This window comes from Phyllopteryx taeniolatus, chromosome 8 (assembly GCF_024500385.1).
Source record: "Phyllopteryx taeniolatus isolate TA_2022b chromosome 8, UOR_Ptae_1.2, whole genome shotgun sequence".
Taxonomy (NCBI): Eukaryota; Metazoa; Chordata; class Actinopteri; order Syngnathiformes; family Syngnathidae; genus Phyllopteryx; species Phyllopteryx taeniolatus.
In genome coordinates this window covers 21518559-21537967 of record NC_084509.1, presented here as the reverse complement: position 1 = coordinate 21537967, position 19409 = coordinate 21518559, and the positions used below count along the sequence as shown (strand labels likewise).

The 19409-nt window shown below is 41.6% G+C and overlaps 2 protein-coding genes across 2 annotated transcripts in view; one reads left to right on the top strand and one right to left on the bottom strand.

Annotated features, from left to right (window-relative positions):
• The window catches only part of LOC133482130 (uncharacterized), a 240958-nt gene that overhangs the window by 87647 nt on the left and 133902 nt on the right, over window positions 1–19409 (bottom strand). The window lies entirely within an intron of this gene.
• LOC133482648 (A disintegrin and metalloproteinase with thrombospondin motifs 15-like) lies at window positions 743–14702 on the top strand. The gene is made up of 8 exons (XM_061783009.1): window positions 743–1950; window positions 3981–4113; window positions 5062–5229; window positions 7745–8028; window positions 8914–9091; window positions 9216–9391; window positions 9721–9896; window positions 11543–14702. The coding sequence occupies exons 1-8, from the start codon at window positions 1009–1011 to the stop codon at window positions 12318–12320; spliced, it is 2835 nt and encodes a 944-aa protein (XP_061638993.1). The 5' UTR covers window positions 743–1008; the 3' UTR covers window positions 12321–14702.

Sequence of the window (19409 nt, the reverse complement as noted above, 5' to 3'; positions counted from 1 at the left end):
TACCAAACACATCCATCAGTCGGACCTCTTTACGTACACCTGAACAATCTTACAGTATATAACATTGTACTTTGCTGTCCCTCTCGTGTGGCTAAATAATGCAAGCACATTATAAGAAACTCACAACGTGATGCAATGTACTCTCAAAAGACTGTAAAGCGCTGCGACTTTGTTAAATGAGCATTTCTGACCATCAAAACGGCGCGTATATCGCCGTTGGAATTGCGAGTGTTATTGCGCACCGCCAGATGGCGCCAGAGTACAAGATAGTTTCACCTTGTGACAATCGAGTTGAAGCCAAGTTGGCTGCAAGCACCAACAGATGTCGCTCTTTGCCTATTAGCCTTAGTCAATCGCGCAAACTTTATTTGCGATGCGATACGAAGCGAATGCAATGTTTATGTCCTTGTTTGTTCAAAGTTCAGACGCTTAGTAATTTTCCAACACGTTAAAAGTGCTTTTGGTACAGTTGAATTGGCATTTCTCCACACGACAGCAGATAATCACTGTAACAAGCGGCTATTGTACTTTTCTGGATTCGTGTACAAATATCAAGTCATAGCGTCAGTGCCCTCAATGTGAGGGAATCGCTGATATAGATATATGAGTAATAGAGCTGTCTCGGCGGGTGGGGGCAAGTGGGAGGGCTGATGATGCTGTCACGCATGCTGCACAGCAACAACAATATTTGGAGAGTTACAAGTGGCTGCGGTCTGCAGCACAAACCGAGATGCATGAACAATGAACTCTCTCCCGTGCGCGCACCTCCAGCTGACAGAGGTCATCGGTGTGCATGCTTAGAGAGCTTTAGTGCATATAGGCACAGTGGATGGATACGACCAAATAATGGCTAAAGAGCAAGGCGAAAGGAAATTGTAGTTCTTTTTTTCCTTTCTCCCCCCCCCCCCCCCCCCCTTTTTTTTAAGACGGTGCACTGTGCAATTACGCAGAAAGTGACTTGCATGTAAACGTAACTTAGCGGACTCAAAAGAGGTGACTCGAGCAGCTATGGCTATTCTGATTACCACCACTTTGATCGTTTTTGTAAAAGCGGCTCTTTATGTGACATTTACACGCGGCATGGAAGCTGACTTCTGCAAACCAGTACGCGTGGATCCCCGTGTGCATGGAAAACATTTACAAATGAATGAAAGACAAGTTATTTTTAGGATAAATGCGTTCAAACGGGAATTTTACCTCCACCTCCAGCCGGATTCTAATTTTCTCGGAGCGGGTAGTGTGAACCCATTCGAGCCCAACGCATCAACACCTGCAGACCTCAGGAAATGCTTCTACTCTGGTAATGTCAATTTACAGCCGGACTCATTTGCAGCGCTAAGCCTGTGTAAAGGTATTAACGGGGTTTTTTACGAGAAGGGCATGGAGTATTTCATCAGCCTCGCAAGAGGTGAGGATGGAGCAGCCGAAGCTGGGGACTCTTCATCTAAGACGCACGTCATCCACCGCCGGAGAAGCTCTGCGCCTTTGGTCGGCAACTTCACCAGCAGGTGTGGAGTGACACCTGACTCCAACTTCAACACGTCCCTGGAAAAATACAAGCATATGAGTGAAGTGGGGATTGGAAGCTCGTCTGAAACTGTTTTGGAAAGCCTGGGGAGGTCCAAAAGATTTACCTCCATCCCCAGGTTTGTGGAGGTGCTGGTGGTGGCAGATCCATCCATGGATTCATTTCACGGGGATGAGCTGAAACATTACCTCCTGACACTCATGTCAGTGGCAGCCAAGCTTTACAAGCACCCCAGCATCTTAAACTCCATCAACGTAGTGGTTGTGGGCTTTGTGGTGCTAAAGGAAGACGACAGGGGGCCAAAGATTTCAAGTAATGCTGCCCTAACTCTGCGCAATTTCTGCTCCTGGCAGAAGAAGTTAAACAAACACAGCGACAAGCATCCAGACTACTGGGACACTGCTATCCTCTTCACCAAACAGGTGAGAAAGAGTAGAATGTATGCAGCGAGTATGCATCAATCTCATGGTGCAATCTGTGATCGTTCAGTGATTCACTTGAATATACCAACACTCAGCAGATTTCATTAGGAAAATGTATTTATTTTCGTAAAAGTCAGTCTTTATCTTCATAAACAAGTATCTCAGTTTTGGGGCTCACAAAAGTCAATTTCCATAATATGTCCCCTTAAATGTGAAGATATTTTAGATGACTTCACTTGGAAATGTAAGTACGTTCTTAGAAATGAAGTATATTGGATTAAAGTACAGAATACAAATGCTTGCGAATGTGTTACAAACACTTCGGAGATCATTAACAATACACTCTTTTTGGACCCCTTGAGTTAACCAACATGGCTGCCAGACCACATAGTAAGCAGACCCTTAAAGAATGTCATCATTACGTCATATAGAAAAGCCCGAACCAAGAAGCAACCCAAATCTTGCTAAGGTGCAGCATCACACGCCAATCTGTTACTGTGCTTCTCTTATTTGCAGTGTTTGTTTCATGATTATGCAAGTCACAATTCGCTAAAACTACTGCAACAACATATACAGCGCTGTGAAAAAGTATTTGCCCCATTCTCAATTATTATTATTATTATTTTTTGCATAGTGTCCCCACTTTAATGTTTAAGATCACCAAACAAATATAAATATCAGCCAAAAATAACCCAAGTAAACATAAAATTCAGTTTTTAAATGGTCATTTTGTTTGATTATTGGTATGATGTTCTTTTTCTGAAATGCTGTGTTACATTTACGCCAGCACCTTCCAGAAAGTTCAACTTTCGTGTCATCAGTCCATATAATATTCCCCCAAAAGTCTTGGGTATAATTCACCCTCCAGCTAAGAGCTTGGAAACTGCTTTCCATTGTGGGTTGAGGCGGCCACAATGGCTTACCAAGCAGGCTGCACAATAGCTGTGTATTTTTTGCACTGAAAATGTTAAAAAAGCATGAAACAGATGGGGTTTTACAAAGAAAAACTAGAAGTCAAAGCCATGCAGAGACCGATGCACACAGTATAAGTGGTTTGGATCTGAAAGTCATTCCGAATACAGAGGGGAGCAGCGATGTGTGTGTGTGTGCTTTTTAACCATCTGTTTTAAAAGTTCATTTAATATATATATATATATAAATTCATTCACTGCGATTGGCTGGCGACCAGTTCAGGGTGTACCCTGCCTCCTTATCCTCACTGGGGTCAAGTGCTGGTGCCTATCCCAGCTGACTCTGGGCAAGAGGCGGGGTACACCCTGAACTGGTCGCCAGCCAATCGCAGGGCACATATAAACAAACAACCATTCACACTCACATTCAAACCTACAGACAATTTCGAGTCTTCAATTAACTTAAATCATCCCTGTGACAACAAAGACAAATTGAGACCACAAAGTTATGTAAGTCCATTTGACAAACAAAGCAAGTGAAACAGAAAAGGATGCAACCTATCCACACATTTTCTATATATCAAACTGCCAATAATTGAGGTAAAATAAAAGCAGCAATAGAAGATGCTTCCCCTTAAGCAACCCAAATTAAGTAAGCTACAAGTTCTTTCAGGCATCTGCCAGTTAGTTTAATTCCTTAAACGATTCCACACATCGGTCTAACCCAGTGGTTTACCACAAATGAGTAAAAGACAAATTTGAGTTCACCCATAACTTGTAATGCAGTCAGGAAAAGGAAAACTGCCCAACCCTACTTCACCAGAAATAAAAAATACATTCCTGGCCGATTAACCCATCGTTGACTATAGATTATAATTACTGTACATGTGTGTATGTGGGCTAAGTGTATTTATTATTTCCTAATGCTCTTGTATTGCTCTTGTAATCTCGCTTGAGCCCATACATCAACACACAGTAAATTGACAACAAAGACAGAGCATGTGCCTTGTATTAGTAATGTCTGTCATCGTCACGGCACAGATATGCAAAACATAGTGTGAGTAAAGTTCTGATCCCTTCTTCAAGCAAATCTTTTCATAGTAAACTGTCACCAACCAGGATCTTTGTGGGGCCACAACTTGTGATACACTGGGGATGGCTGATGTTGGGACCATGTGTGACCCCAAGAGGAGTTGCTCTGTCATTGAAGATGATGGCCTGCCGTCAGCATTTACAACAGCCCATGAACTCGGTAAGATGTGTTGTTGTACACTTCAGTTCTGTTCGCCGAGTTGTGGTTTAGATCGATAAAACCCACCCTGGCTTGCGTTTTCACTCCCCAATTAACTAAACAGTGAAAAAACATGACATGGTTCCGTGTTGACTAGGGATGGGTCTTTAAAAAAGGGTCACCCTAAACTAGTGATCTTAAAAAAAAAATGCAAGTCGGACTGTATAGATGTTTTTACGATCATTTATAGTAGAAATAAATAACGCAAGACACTGACCTGTAATGGTTGGTGGAAAAGGCACTTACATACAGAGATTATCTATTGATTTCTCCACTAAACTAAAAAATGCTGATGATGAAATAATGATTAAAAATGGAGATGGAACACTATCGTCCTCAGTGGCTTAATTATCAGGTTAGCTGTAAAAGAAACATGGCTAGTTCCAAAACCAATTAAGAACGCCAAAGTCCCCTAGAGAGGCAAAGTATTACATTACTCTCACATATGTAATGTAATAAGTAGTTAAACAATTTCCCGAACATGTTTGTCTCATAATTGAGCAAACTGAAACCACAATTTCTTTCTTTTGGAACGTTGTTCATGTTCATATTAAGGGAAAGAAATAGTTTCCTTGGGAACTGAATTCCCCTGTCAGGCCTGGTTAAGCACATGGGTACATGTCATGCTTTATATTCCCATGCATAGCTGCATTCCTGCCTGCTATGACATCAGCTTCAGATCAGTCCAATTTTAGTCAGCTCAGCCTTCTCCACACACAATGAAAAGATGTCTGGCAAAGCCTTTAAAAAAATGTTTATACATGTGTCAGTGTTCACTCTAGAAACATAACAGTACATATTGTAGATGATCTTTTTTTTTTTTTCAATAAACTGAACATAGAAGTGCTTCAATGAAGATGTGAGCTTCTTTTTTTTTTGATATCTTCCCTTCCCACGCTATCCTCTTAGGTCATGTCTTCAACATGCCCCATGACAACGTGAAAGCATGTGAGGAGGTCTTTGGGAAACTAAACGACAACCACATGATGTCCCCAACTTTAATTCAGATCGATCGGAGTCGTCCCTGGTCTGTGTGCAGTGCAGCCATCATTACTGAATTTCTGGATCGAGGTCATGGTTAGTGAACGCTTCCTGTGTATGCCTCTAGACTAAGAGAGATTGCAGATTCTGGCCAGGTGCTATGTTCTCAGCTGGTTCTGATCTAATTGTAAATCGGATGATTTTAAACTCGGCAACAAGTCTCCAACTGAATACATGAAAACAGGTTACAAAATGGTCGAATGTTTAACATCTCTTATGAATGGTTGCCGTTTTTAAATGTCGATTGGTGAGGCAACGACGACTTTGGCAACTGCTAAGAAAAAGACAATGTTATAAAACATGGAAGAAAAGTCATTAGTCATTGATTCATTAAAAGTCACTTCCGATCTAGTGGTTCATTCACTTGACTTCTGTGCAGGCAGCATGGATTCGGTTCCAACTCAGTAATGGGGTGAATGTGAGTGTATATGTGACTGGTGACTGCGCCAGGCTATAGTCTACATTTCATTTTAGTCAGGTTGGTATAAACCCAAGCTCCCTGCTACCCTGAATAGGAAATGCAGTATGGAAAAACTATGGCTGGATGGATGGATGTAAAGCTAAACAATTTTAAAAACACGTTTGTTACCTTCTTGACACAACATTGTAGAGCAACGTAATAGCTTGGATTTTTTTCTTGGCCAAATCACATGGCCAATCAGAATTCACACTAGCCACTGAAAAAAATTGTCCGAGATCAGTCCACCAGTTTCTTCTGGAAAATGAAGGGCTGTTGGTTTTGGTAGGCATGGCATGCTGGAATACAGAATCATAGGGTTTGACGTCAAAACAGTCTACCAAATGTTTAGTCACTGTATATTCTAATATCACGTCTGGTCAACGTGCACCTATTCAAATATTCACAATATACAGTAACATACACTTTTTCAATGTTCTTGTCAGGACAATATGATTTTTGTTTTACACTGACTGTTCTCTGGAGTGACTGGTACCAAAGAGCAAAAAGACCACTGCAAAAAAAGACAACAACAACTTTAAAATGCAAACCTATTGTAGTGGACTCTTGGAATGCAAAATCCAGAAGTGGAAGATAAGACATAGACATGTCCCCTTTAAGACAGGTGTTTTTTCAGTAATAAGCAGATGTAATGTGAAAGCAATCCTTCTTGATTATGCTAGAGAGAAATATCAGATACTCTGGAAAACCTCTTGGCTTTCTGGGCTTCACGCAAGTTGCACGTGCTGCACGGCATTTGTGCTCTACTTTGGCTTTTTGGAGCTTCCTAAAACCAATTGAACTCACCGATCAACATAGTTCACAACCAGCTGGTGAGCAAAAGGCATCAATAGCAGCTAAATATTCATAGATTTCTTTTCAAAGTCATACGCTGTGAATTGTCACACTGATAGAATTAACACGTGGCTCATTTTAACAATGCGTGTATGTCACGTGATTTCTGGAGTAGAATAAACACGACTAACGCCTTCTTCTTCCTCTTCTTTTCCCTTCGACTTGTCCCACTGGGGGTGACCACAGCACTTCACCCTTTTCCATCCAAGCCTATCTTTTGCATCCTGCACTCTAACACTAACTGTTCTCATGTCTTGCCTCACTCCATCTATCAGCCTTCTCTCAGGTCTTCATCTACAGTTGCTCTGTTGCCTGGTAGCTCCATCCTCATCATCCTTCTCTCAATATACTAGCTACAGTATATCTCTCCTCTAAATGTGTCCAAAATATCTTCGTCTGCTCTCTCTAACTTGACTCTGACTAGAAACTCGTCTATTACAAAAAATACCTGACACTTTATTCCACCCTTTCCAACCTGCTTGAATCTGTTTCTTCTCATCCTTACACTGACAAAAACAACCTATATAATTTACAGAATAAATGTAGGGTAACAATTTGCAGCCTCTTTTATTGGGTAAATTTAAACCACATATTTTGGGTGAAGAATACATTAATTCAATAGTGATAAAATACTTACAAAACTTGGATAAAGTTTACCACTTATTTCTGATGACATTACAAATGTGACAATAAAAAAAAAAAAAAAAAAAAAAGATTTACGATCTCTTGACCAGTGTAATATTTGTCGAGCAAGCCAGCTGTCATACTGTATAAAGCAATGTTACTGGTCAGGGAAAGGATCTTTTTCTTTTCTATCCTATTTTTTTTTTAGTTAGCCTTTAGCTTTAGCAATACTGTAGTTTACACAATTATTTTTCAACCCTTTTTTCCCAAAGTGCTCATTCATATTATTAACAATAAGAATATGATACCATTTGAGTCACTGATGGTGCAATGTGGCTTTAAGTTTTCACTTTGTGACGGTGTCAATCTGAAGGGATCGTTGTCTGTTTGTTTTGTTTGTCTCTATGTGACTTGTGACTGACTGGCGATCAGGTGTATAGTCTGCCTTTTGCCCAAAGTCAGCTGGGATAGGCTCCAGCTCTCCGCATCCCCAAACAGGACAAGCAGTTGTAGAAATGGATGGACGGATGGATGCTTTTTTGTATGAATATATTGGAATGAATAATTTGAAATAGATTGTTTTTCCGGCTGTTTTTTTTTATGTTGTTGTTGTAGGAGACTGTCTGCTGGATCAGCCCCAGAGGCAGCTGTCTCTCCCAGATAACCTGCCCGGCTCCAGTTACAGTCTACATAGTCAGTGTGAACTGGCTTTTGGGGACGGCTCCAAGCCTTGCCCCTACATGCAGCCCTGCTCCAAGCTGTGGTGCACAGGGAAGGCCCGTGGACAGCTGGTCTGTCAAACCAGACACTTTCCCTGGGCAGATGGCACCAGCTGTGGCACTGGCAGAGTGTGTTACCAAGGGGCCTGCACTGAAAGGAACACTACGCAGCATATCAAGGTGAGATATACTGTATAAGAAAAGGGAACTTTAATCCTGAATAAGGACATATTTAGCAGACTCTTGCTCTTTTTACTCTTTCACCACTTTTTCCTCAAGTACTTCTCCTGAACTGCTATATGTATTAGATTCGGTGTGTTGTTATTTTTGAAAGCAATCTACCATATGGTGGTACTGTGTAAAGCCCCAAAGATGGTGTGGTTTTAGATGGCGTGCCACACCGTTAGACATTTCTGTAAAATCGACAGTTATTTACCACGTACCTTAAAGTAAAATACTTTTAAGTGATTTTACAGTAATTGACGACAGTTTTCTCAGCATCATGGGATTTTGGTTGAGAGTTATTGTATTTTCCATGCAGCAGAACTGTGAAACTGTTGCCGTAATTAATACGTTAATCCTGAATGTTCATGAACGATAAGGATTAACGTAACATTGATCATGTGTGTTTATGTTACCCGTCGCTTGTTAAATGTGCTTAGTAATGAGTTGATCGATTTATAAGGAATTCCATTGCACTTAGTTGGAGGTCTGCAATTTCCAACTTCTTGGCAGAATGATTTTTCAATTTATTGAGAAATAAAGAAATTTGGGCACGATTGATCAAAATGTTTCAGCACCAAATTAACGGAACTCAGTGACCAAACCAATTGCAAGAAAATGTGAAAGAACCCTGCAGAATATGGTAGCATCATAGCATATCATCTAAATCAATCAATCAATTGTGCCCCATGGCATACCACAAAAGCAGTTTCAGCCTTGCCAACAGGTGTACCAGTACACAAATGCCAGGATGGAGGTTAGCAAAGGGTGGTCATCATATTTAAAATGTCTCAGAGATGTTCTGTTTGGAGTGGTGGTACCTATTGTTTCGATTTGTCACAGGTGGATGGTAGATGGGGTAAGTGGGGCGCATTTGAAGATTGTTCCAGAACTTGCGGTGGAGGTGTTCAGTTGGCCAGGAGAGAGTGTAACAACCCAATCCCTGAGAATGGAGGCAAATACTGCTACGGCCTTCGAATTAAGTATCGCTCCTGCAACCTCAACCCTTGTCTTGATGCAGGTACTCATCTCTGTCTGTATAGTCACATTTTTAGCACAGGACCATGGATTCCACATCATACATTCTTAACTGTTTTCCATTACATTCTTAAACTGTTTTTTTTTTTTTTTTTTTCCACTTTTAGTGAAGAGTTTCCGTGAAGAGCAATGTGAAGCGTTCAATGGCATAAACCTGAATACCAACAGACTGGGCTCATCCGTGGTCTGGGTTCCAAAATATTCTGGCATTTCCCCAAAGGACAAATGCAAGCTCATCTGCCGTGCCAATGGGACCGGTTACTTCTACGTCCTTGCCCCAAAGGTATGTATATTTATTCCAGGGTTTCCATGATCAAGCAAAAAATGAAAAACAATAATAGTCAGTAATGGACCAGGAATAACAGACAACTCATAAATGGTGTGTTATATAAAAGTAGAACACTGTTCAGAAATGCAGAAATGCAACTATTAGGTTATTTTAATAGGTGGTATGGAAGTTTTTGTTCAAGGATTGGTTGCTCTTGCAGGTTGGGTGGTGCACTACAGAAAACGTCTGAAACTAGACTTTAGTGTGTAAAGTTCAAAAGAGAGTTTTTTACTTTTTTTCCCGTATTTTTTCATTTGTAATGATTCAATATTCATAACCTGCAGGTTGTTGATGGGACACCCTGTTCACCGGACTCCACTGCTGTATGCGTTCAGGGGAGATGCATTAAAGCAGGCTGCGATGGGAAGCTTGACTCCAAGAAAAAATTTGACAAATGCGGTGTATGTGGCGGTGACAACCAGCGCTGCAAGAAGGTCTCCGGAATGTTCACAAAACCCATGTATGTAGTTTGTATGCGATTTGTCAGGATGTTTGAGTGACTATGTCTAAACAAAAGAAATGAAAAAACAATAGAGTTACTTTTAGGGATAACTAGCAGGCTAAGCATTATTTTTACCGTGCATACATTATGGATTGAATGTTGTACACCCTCAGACAAAACCCTTTAAGAGTTATGTTGGTAACAAACAAAGAACATAGTGCAAAACTTGGTTCATTTGGTCAACTGTAAAAGACATAATCTGAACACTGGTATACATAGAACACGCAGTTCCCAGCAAACGCTGCACTCACAGACGGATGTATCAGAACTGTAAAGTTCCCTACAAACGTTTCTTTGTGCCAGAAGTGTGAATTTAAAGTAGACATATTGAGTGTTTTTCACAATTTAAAACGGTTTCTGGCAACTTAATAAAATATCGCATTCTTGGGTCAAAATACACAAAGGGAAACAGAAGACAAGACAACCTAAGATCCACTTGTAATGCTCCACAATACTTGGGAAAAATAAACCCAAATACACACTTTAACCGAACATCCGAGTGTGTGGAGAAGCTAATGCTGATAATGCTGCTAATGCAGCTCTGCTTGCCTTTTGGCTTTAGTGCTCCTGGTTAGTCTCAGACGGACTTCGGCCAGATGCCAAGTCATGGGAAAAGAAACTCGGTGTGGGGCGGTTGTTATATAAATTAGCGACACGGTTAGAGAACAGTGGAGTGGAAATGTTTGTTTATTTATTTGGTTTAATTTCAAATGGCGGCACGGTGGTCGACTGGTTAGGGCGTCAGCCTCACAGTTCTGAGGACCGGGGTTCAATCCCCGGCCCCGCCTGTGTGGAGTTTGCATGTTCTCCCTGTGCCTGCGTGAATTTTCTCCGGGCACTCCGGTTTCCCACCACATCCCAAAAACATGCATGGTAGGTTAATTGAAGACTCTAAATTGCCTCTAGGTGTGAATGTGAGTGTGAATGGCTGTTTGTTTGTATGTGTCCTGCGATTGGCTGGCGACCAGTTCAGGGTGTACCCCGCCTCCTGCCCGAAGATAGCTGGGATAGGCTCCAGCACTCCCGCGACCCTTGTGAGGATGAGCGGCTCAGAAAATGGATGCATGGATGGATGGATGGATGGATTAATTTCAAATGTGATGCGTGGGCGGACACTCCAGAGATCCAAGTGTTTGCATAGCTACAAACAATTCAAACTTCAATTTTCTCTTTCTTTTATCCAATGATCCATCCATCCATCCATTTTCTGAGCCGCTTCTCCTCAATAGGGTCGCGGGCGTGCTGGAGCCTATCCCAGCAGGAGGCGGGGTTCACCCTGAACTGGTTGCCAGCCAATCGCAGGGCACATAGAAACAAACAACCATTCGCACTCACAGTCACGCCTACGGGCAATTTAGAGTCTCCAATTAATGCATGTTTTTGGGATGTGGGAGGAAACCGGAGTGCCCGGAGAAAACCCACGCAGGCACGGGGAGAACATGCAAACTTCACACAGGCGGGGCCGGGGATTGAACCCGGGTCCTCAGAACTGTGAGGCTTACGCTCTAACCAGTCGGCCACCGTGCCGCCTTATCCAACGATGTTCCCTTTAATATATTTTTACAGAAGGACTTTCATATTTTAACATCTATGCTCTTTTCCAGTCATGGCTATAACTTTGTGGTGATGCTGCCTGTTGGTGCATCAAACATCGACATTCGCCAGCGGGGATACCGAGGGATCGTCAGTGATGAAAACTACCTAGCAGTGAAGAACAGGCATGGGAAGTACCTGCTGAACGGTAACTATGTGGTGTCGGCTGTGGAGCGTGACCTGATGGTGAAGGGCAGCCTGTTGCGCTACAGTGGCACTTCAACATCTGTGGAGATTCTTCAGTCCACTAGGCCGCTTCAAGAGGCGCTGACAGTGGAGGTGCTCTCAGTAGGGAAGATGACCCCTCCCAGGGTGCGCTACTCCTACTATCTTGCCAAAGAGAGTAAGGAGGAAAAGACTTTACAGAAAGAAGAGAAGAACCATGCGGCCCATAATAGCATCCTATTGAATGGCAACAAAGTAGAAGCCAAAAAAAGGGTGATGGGGAAGCAGCCAGTAAATCACTGGGTGACCAGAAGCTGGGATGCATGCACAGTGACATGCGGTAGCGGCTTGCAGAAGAGGCTGGTGCAGTGTCAGAACATGGATGGGAATCCTGCCATTGGTTGCGACAGTGCTGTCAGGCCTGTTGCCCTGAGAGCGTGTGGAGATCCATGTCCCATGTGGGATGTCGGGGCCTGGTCTCACTGCTCCAAGTCCTGTGGCAGGGGCTTTAAACGGCGGCCAGTGAGTTGCATGACTGAGAATGGTCTTAATCTGCCAAGAGACCACTGTTCCGGAAGAAGGAAGCCTCAGGAGCTAGATCTCTGCTATCTGAGACAATGTTAAGGCTGAGTCAAATCGCATTTGAGACATGCCACATCATTCTCGAAGTAACTCAGTGGTTTTTGTTGGTTGAAAATAGACTCAAATGCACCGTTACTGCATCTGACCGCGTGTTAGACCAACAAAATAAAGTCACTGATGGCAAAGAGGGTCTTCCTCAGATATTCTGTTTACAGAGAAACCTGTTTTGCTCTCCTCAACTGTCTAACCAGCTGAGGCAGGTTGGACTTTTTGTAAGTCTACCTCTTCCGGGACATGTGAAATACTGTATGCCTCTCCATCCAAAGGTGGTACCGAGCATACATGAGAGGATGTGTTAAGAGCAGAAAACAATGAAAGTTCAGCCAAACCAATAAGATTTAGAGCATTGAGAGAGTCTGCTTGAACCCTTTGCTGTTATTAGAAAAAATGTGTAGCCTGTGAAATAAGTTTTTTTTTTTTTCTCATTTTAGCGGCGAAACCGGTGGAAATGTGAAACACAGTACTGTATTGGAAATATTTCACTGAAATGTATTTTCCTGTGTTCTTCGTTTCAGTACTATTGGCTACTAAACGATTATCTTAGGCTAGACTGCGAGAGTTACACTGTAGGTCTAACTGTCTCATTCTGATTTAGTGCCTATATCAGATTCTTTTGACGATTTACATATATTTTCGAGTTACCCATCTATGATATCACCATTTACATTTACAGAACACCTCTAACAACACAAAATGCACATAAACAATTACACAAGCATATTATTTAGTTGACCACGAATGACTCTTTCCATCATTGAGTTAAATAAATGCAGGTGACCTCTACATTGTTTTCCTTATTTAAGGTCCATGCACCGCTAATGTACCATGTTTAGACCATATTTAATGCTCTCTTTTTCCGCTATAGATTTGATTTACATTGGGCATCTTAGTTTGTTGTTGCTGTTTTTTTTGTGTAGAGGCCCACATATACTTCATCGATTGGTGTATTTCAATGTCAGCCTTACATTGACAGGATATATACGATCTGTCTGTTTACATTGCAGTCCCATTGGCAGATGTCTGTCATATCAGATTTTTATCCCCATCTGAGGATGTCCAATTCCATCTCTTTCTTTTTCTCTCCACGTGCGATGATGTATATCTGAGGTGGATCATAGGGCAGGGAAAAATTGTGTCATCTTCACATCTAGTGAAAAAGACAGAAGCGCAGTCACCATCTGATGAGAACGACGTAATTCCAATTTTCTTGCAGTCGATCACGTTATTTGAATCATTAAATTCAAAGAAAAAGGGAGTTGAAATTTTTTTATTTACAGGCAAAGAGCAAATGTCAATGCCAAAGGTCCGGCAGTAAATGCGGACTGCTTGTATATGACCATCTGTGTTCATTCAGAAATGAGCAAGCTGACACTAAGTTGCTTGTTCTGTGCCACCAAAAAGCTATGACCTTGGTGACCTTGAGCTGGGCCTTAGTATTTTGAAGGTGGAAGAAGAACCACCACATACCAAGCAGAATCAACTTGAAGGTATGGTTGCCAGTTCCAATGCTTTCTAGTGTTCTAATTAAGAGATACTTTATAAGTGATTAATAATTTCTTAATACATGGTAGTCTTTAAAACCGGCGTGGCTCCTTCATATACTGTCCCTAATCTCTAAGGTATCTAAGAAAACATATTTTTTAAATTATGAATTAATATTTATTCAGATGTTTGTAGGTATCAAACTGAAACAGTATTCACAGCATAATTTACTCTTATTTTGTTTTGAATTTCAAGTCATACATTTTCAATTGATTAGTCATAAACAAAATAATAGGTAAAAGTGTTGACATTGGCTCCATTGTTGTGGGTAAATTGCTTGTGGCTGCTGTCTTTTCTGCATGCTCTTTAGATCGCTAAATCATGTTGCTGTTTCTTCGTTTTAAAAGCCTGCTGTATGTCCAATGCAGACAATGCAAAGCCATGTTGATGCATGAATTTGAAGGGAACATGAACCTAAAACCACACTCAATCCATATAAGATATACTATTTTGCATTCCATGTTACCATTTTGCTTTTTTTTTTTTTTTGAAGGACTGTTTACATTTCATTGGGGAAACATTGGCGTTCATGTCATATGAGCTGTAAAAATTGTCACTGTAACTCCATGATTTGTATCCATGGCGCAGAAATGTTCTTTTATAGAAGGTTAAAGGAGACCATTTTCACCTTGTCTGTTGTCTTTTTTGGTTTAGGGAGACAAATCATAGCATCTAAAAGATGGCAATGTACAGTTAATGTCGTGTATTAAAGATATTATTTCCGTTCTTTTGTATTGTATACTATGTATACATTTATCTTGATGTATAAAATAAACTAAATATATACTGTACATATATGAATAAAAGACGTGATGCACATTCTTTCAATGCACTTATTTATATTCTACATTTTGTTCTTCACTCATTCAAGTGGGCGCGCGCGCACACACACACACACACATACAGTACACAATTTATGCACCCTGAAAAGCATATGTGCTATAATACCCAGTCTTCACAATCACATGCATGAGACAGTATTTTCTATTTCATCACTCGCACTTGTTCAAGTGAGGAATGATTTATTCATTCATTTAAAGATTATGTTTAGTCAAGCAACCTTGTCCCGGCTGCACTGTGAAAACACTGTGCAGCGCTGGCATAAAACCCTAATCCATTTATCATAGACATTAGGTCTAGACACCCTTGTTCGGGCAAGAGCAAATGATGTGTGATTTGGGTTTGTTTTAAATAATCTAGTACGGTAAATTGGGTTCAGTGGACGTGGTTGGAGAAATGTAAATTAACATAAAAACTCTAAAAATGTTATTATAAAAGAAGTAATCCAAGTTATAATTGAGATGGATAACCATGATCTGGACAGCAAATAAATATGATGTTTAACACGAATGAATGGAATCTCCGAATGTTTTGGTAGCTCTAATACAGGAGAACACGTTTTTCTCAATAACCTCAAAATGTTTAATCATCAATATATAGTATTTAGCATAATGAAATATAAGTAGAATGAGGTTCAAAACATTTTAAAGACATATTTACTTGAGTTTAGTTGCTCAAATATGGTTCCTAGCATAAAGGACTAAGACCTTCATTCATCTGCGATTGGCTGGCGACCAGTTCAGGGTGTACCCCGCCTCCTGCCCGAAGATAGCTGGGATAGACTCCAGCACTCCCGCGACCCTTGTAAGGATAAGCGGCTCAGAAAATGGATGGATGGATGGATGGACCTTCATTCATGTCATAATTAGCCATATATACAGTACATAATGTGACTTCTGAAGCAAAATTTGCTGATGAGCACACGCACACAGTCTCCTCACTTATCTTGGCCCTGGCGTGAACATTGACCTGATCATTGACCTTACAACAACCTGCACCACATTTGAGATATCCACCCTCGCTATGTCTTCTCCCTATAGCCTGACTCTTCCCCCACCACCCCTCTCGTTCATGCACATATATTCTGTCTTACTTCGGCTAGTCTTCATTTCTCCTTTCCAGTGCATGCCTCCATCTTTCTAACTGTTCCTCCACTTGCTCCCTGCTTTCATTGCAGATCACAATGTCATCTGCGAACATCATGGCCCACGGGGATTCCAGTCTAACCTCATCTGTCAGCCTATCCATCACCACTGCAAACAGGAACAGGCTGCTACATCCTGGTCTACCACACTTGCCTCTTCTACTCTTCCTACACTCTCATTTTCCTCATTCATCAACTCCTTAAAGTATTCTTTCCATCTATCCAGTACACAACTTGCACCAGTCAACACATTTCCATCTCCAGTCTTAATCACCCTAACCTGCTGCAGATCCTTCCCATCTCTATCCCTCCATCTGGCCATCCTGTGTAGATCTTTCTCTCCTTCTTTACTGTCCAACCTGGCAAACATGTCATCATATCCCTCTTTTTTGGCATTTGCCACCAACTCTATCTTCGCCCTATGTCGCATCTCTGTATATTCTTGTATCCTCTACTCAGTCCTCTCAGTACCTCTCAGCTAACCCTTATTGGCTTTCCGTTCCACCACCAAGTCTCCTTCTCCCCTTTCCTACGAGAAGATACACCAAGTACTCTCCTGCCTGTCTCTCTGATCACCTTGGTTGTAGTGGCCCAGTCTTGTGGAAGCTCCTCCTGCCCACCGAGTGCCTGCCCCACCTCTTCTTGAAAATAATAAATAACTGTATTTTCTGTAATTAAGTGGGTCTTGTTGATAATTGAATGTATACGTATGTTTTACCTCAATGCTGCAAATTGTGCGATGCCTAATGGACTGTGACAGTGACAATAACGTTCTATTTTATTGTGTTGGAGATTTTTTTTTTTTTAAACAAATGTTTGGTTAAGTGTATTTTGTGCTGGTTGCTGATGTTAGTCCATAAAAGTCAGTTTATCAAAATATGTTCCTTCTATAAAAATGTGTTCCAAGAGTAGGGAAAAAGTAAATACTGTATAGAAATGGATGCACCTTACCATTAGTAGAAAACATTTCTTATAAACAATTAAAAAATGCCAATTATCTTGAGAAAATTTAAATCAAAAAGCAATTTGTAATAGGGAGGCATTAACGTGGATACTTGTCTGGCTACCCTCTTTCATGCCAGGGAAGGATGTTCAAATGCACTTCAGAAATATCATCAGAGCTGCATGTTTTCATCTCCACATGACCGCTAAGATACAACGCATTCTATACGCTAGTGACGCAAAAATCATAGCTCATGCATTTGTTACATCTCGCCTCGACTATTGTAACGTGGTGCTTTCTGGTCTTCCCATGTCTAGTAATAAAAGCCTGTAGTGAGCACAAAACGCTGCGACAAGACTTTTGACGAGGACAAGAAAGTTGGACCATATTACTCCTACACTGGCCAACTTGCATTTGCTCCCGGTTCATTTGCGATGCGATTTTAAGGTTTTATTACTTACTCATAAAATATTAAATGGCTTAGCACCTTCCTATCTTGCTGACTTAGTGGTACTGTATGTTCCATCCCGAAACCTACGTTCACAACACGCTAGTGTTTTGGTGACTCTGAGAGCTAACAAGAAGTCAGCAGGATGTAATGCATTTTCTATTCCGGCTCCAGTATTCTGGAATCAGAATCACATCAAAAGAAATTTCGCAGTCCGATGAAACATAGATGGTACTAATATAAATAATAAAAATAAAAATTCAAGTGTAAATTCACTAAGAAGGAGGAAAATTAACAATGTACAATAAGTAAGAACAGTATGCGATAAGCATCAGGTGTAGGTGGAAGCTTAAATACAATAGGTGAAACCGCCCTATTTAGTGTTCATGAGCCCTACGGGGGAAATTGGAACGGCTACCTCAGCGGTAATGTTTACGACTTATTTTTAGACTTTGGCATTTAGTTAAACGATATGTAGACCCCACCCCCTCCTGCTTGGAGAAGGGGCTAGGTGGCGATGACCGAATCTGAGCCTGTTGCTGTCTGAATTCTCTACTGAGCGACCAGGACGAAATCTGAGGTGGACCACTTCCCCGGTGGCGTTGATATGGAGGATTCGCCAATGCATCCATTGCAGCCTGGTCATCCTGGAAGGGGGATCCCTGATCTGTTGTCCCTTCTCAAGGTTTCTTCTTTTTTTTTGGTGTTTTTCCCTGACTGGCTGGGGGATTTAGATCAAGTGACATTGAAGATCTTTGTTAATTGGGAGCTTGTGAAGCCCTTTGCGACTCTTTTGTGATTCAGGGCGATACAAATATAGCTTGACTTGACTTTACTTGAGACAGCAAATGTGGTCATTTTTCTTTAAGCGTTGGTTACCTTTCATTCATTTGTGCATTTTCGGGTTATGTCTCTCAAACACCAGCGGAATCAAGTGGGCCTTTACCTTGATTAAACAATGTGTGCCTGTGATCTGAAAAACGCACATCTTAGAGTGGAGGATTTATTTTCGGTGGCACGGTGGACGACTGGTTAGCACACCTGCCTCACAGTTCCGAGGACCAGGGTTCAAATCCAGGCCCCGCCTGTGTGGAGTTTGGATGTTCTCCCCGTGCCTGCGTGGGTATTCTCCGGGTAGCGAATGGTTGTTTATTTATATGTGCCCTCCGATTGGCTGGTGACCAGTTTAGGGTGTACCCCACCTCTCGCCCGAAGACGCCTGCGACCCTAGTCTCTTCACTGCTGCATTCATGGCACTATATGGGCATCATTGCATTGCATTGCATCATTAATTAATTGAGGAGCTCTACTGAATGTTATATTCGGTTAAGTATTGGGAGAATCATTCATAGTGGTTCTCCGCCGCAGCAACGTGTGACGAGAGCGCTTGTCGGGAAATCCCATTATCTGCCGAGAGAAGGTGGCCTTGGCTGAGAGTAGACTGAATTCTGATGTACAGCCCCCACCACCTCTCCACCCCAACTGGGGGCCTTTCCACCTATTCAAAGCACACTTATGTGGCTAACGAGCATGAAGGGTTTCCAGTCCATGGGAACTGCTGAGGCTTTAAGTTGGCCTTTCTTTACATTGAGTGAAGCGCAAAGTCAAAATGACCAGCGTTACAGAATTTAATGCATGTCGAGGGCTGTAAACAATGGGCCAGTCCAAGACATCAGGAAGTGCATCAAGTTCCTCTCCTGTTTAACTTATTCATCAAGTCAAACTAACCTTTGGCAAAACACAATATGTAGCTCGGGGAGTAAAACCACATGAACACACAACCAATTGATTTCAGTTTAGAAATGGGCCCAACACAGCCGAACCCGACTGGAATGGAGCATTGTGAAAAAAATGACAGGTCGTGACTTACACCCGCACATTGAGCCCGACATGCTGCAATGGGAAACTGTGACCCTGTATCAGGTTTTGAGGCTCCCCATACAGTATATTGTACTGTATTACTTTAATTGAACAATAAAAACATGTCTGTATTGTTAAGGAAGAAGCGGATTGCCACAAAGAGAGGAAGTGGGTGAGAATAAAAAGAGAGAGTGTGGATATTTGAGAGGCTGTACATAGACCCGATAGCACACAGCTGATAATAATGTAATGCAAAATAATAATAATAATAATCTGGTGGACGACTGGTTAGCA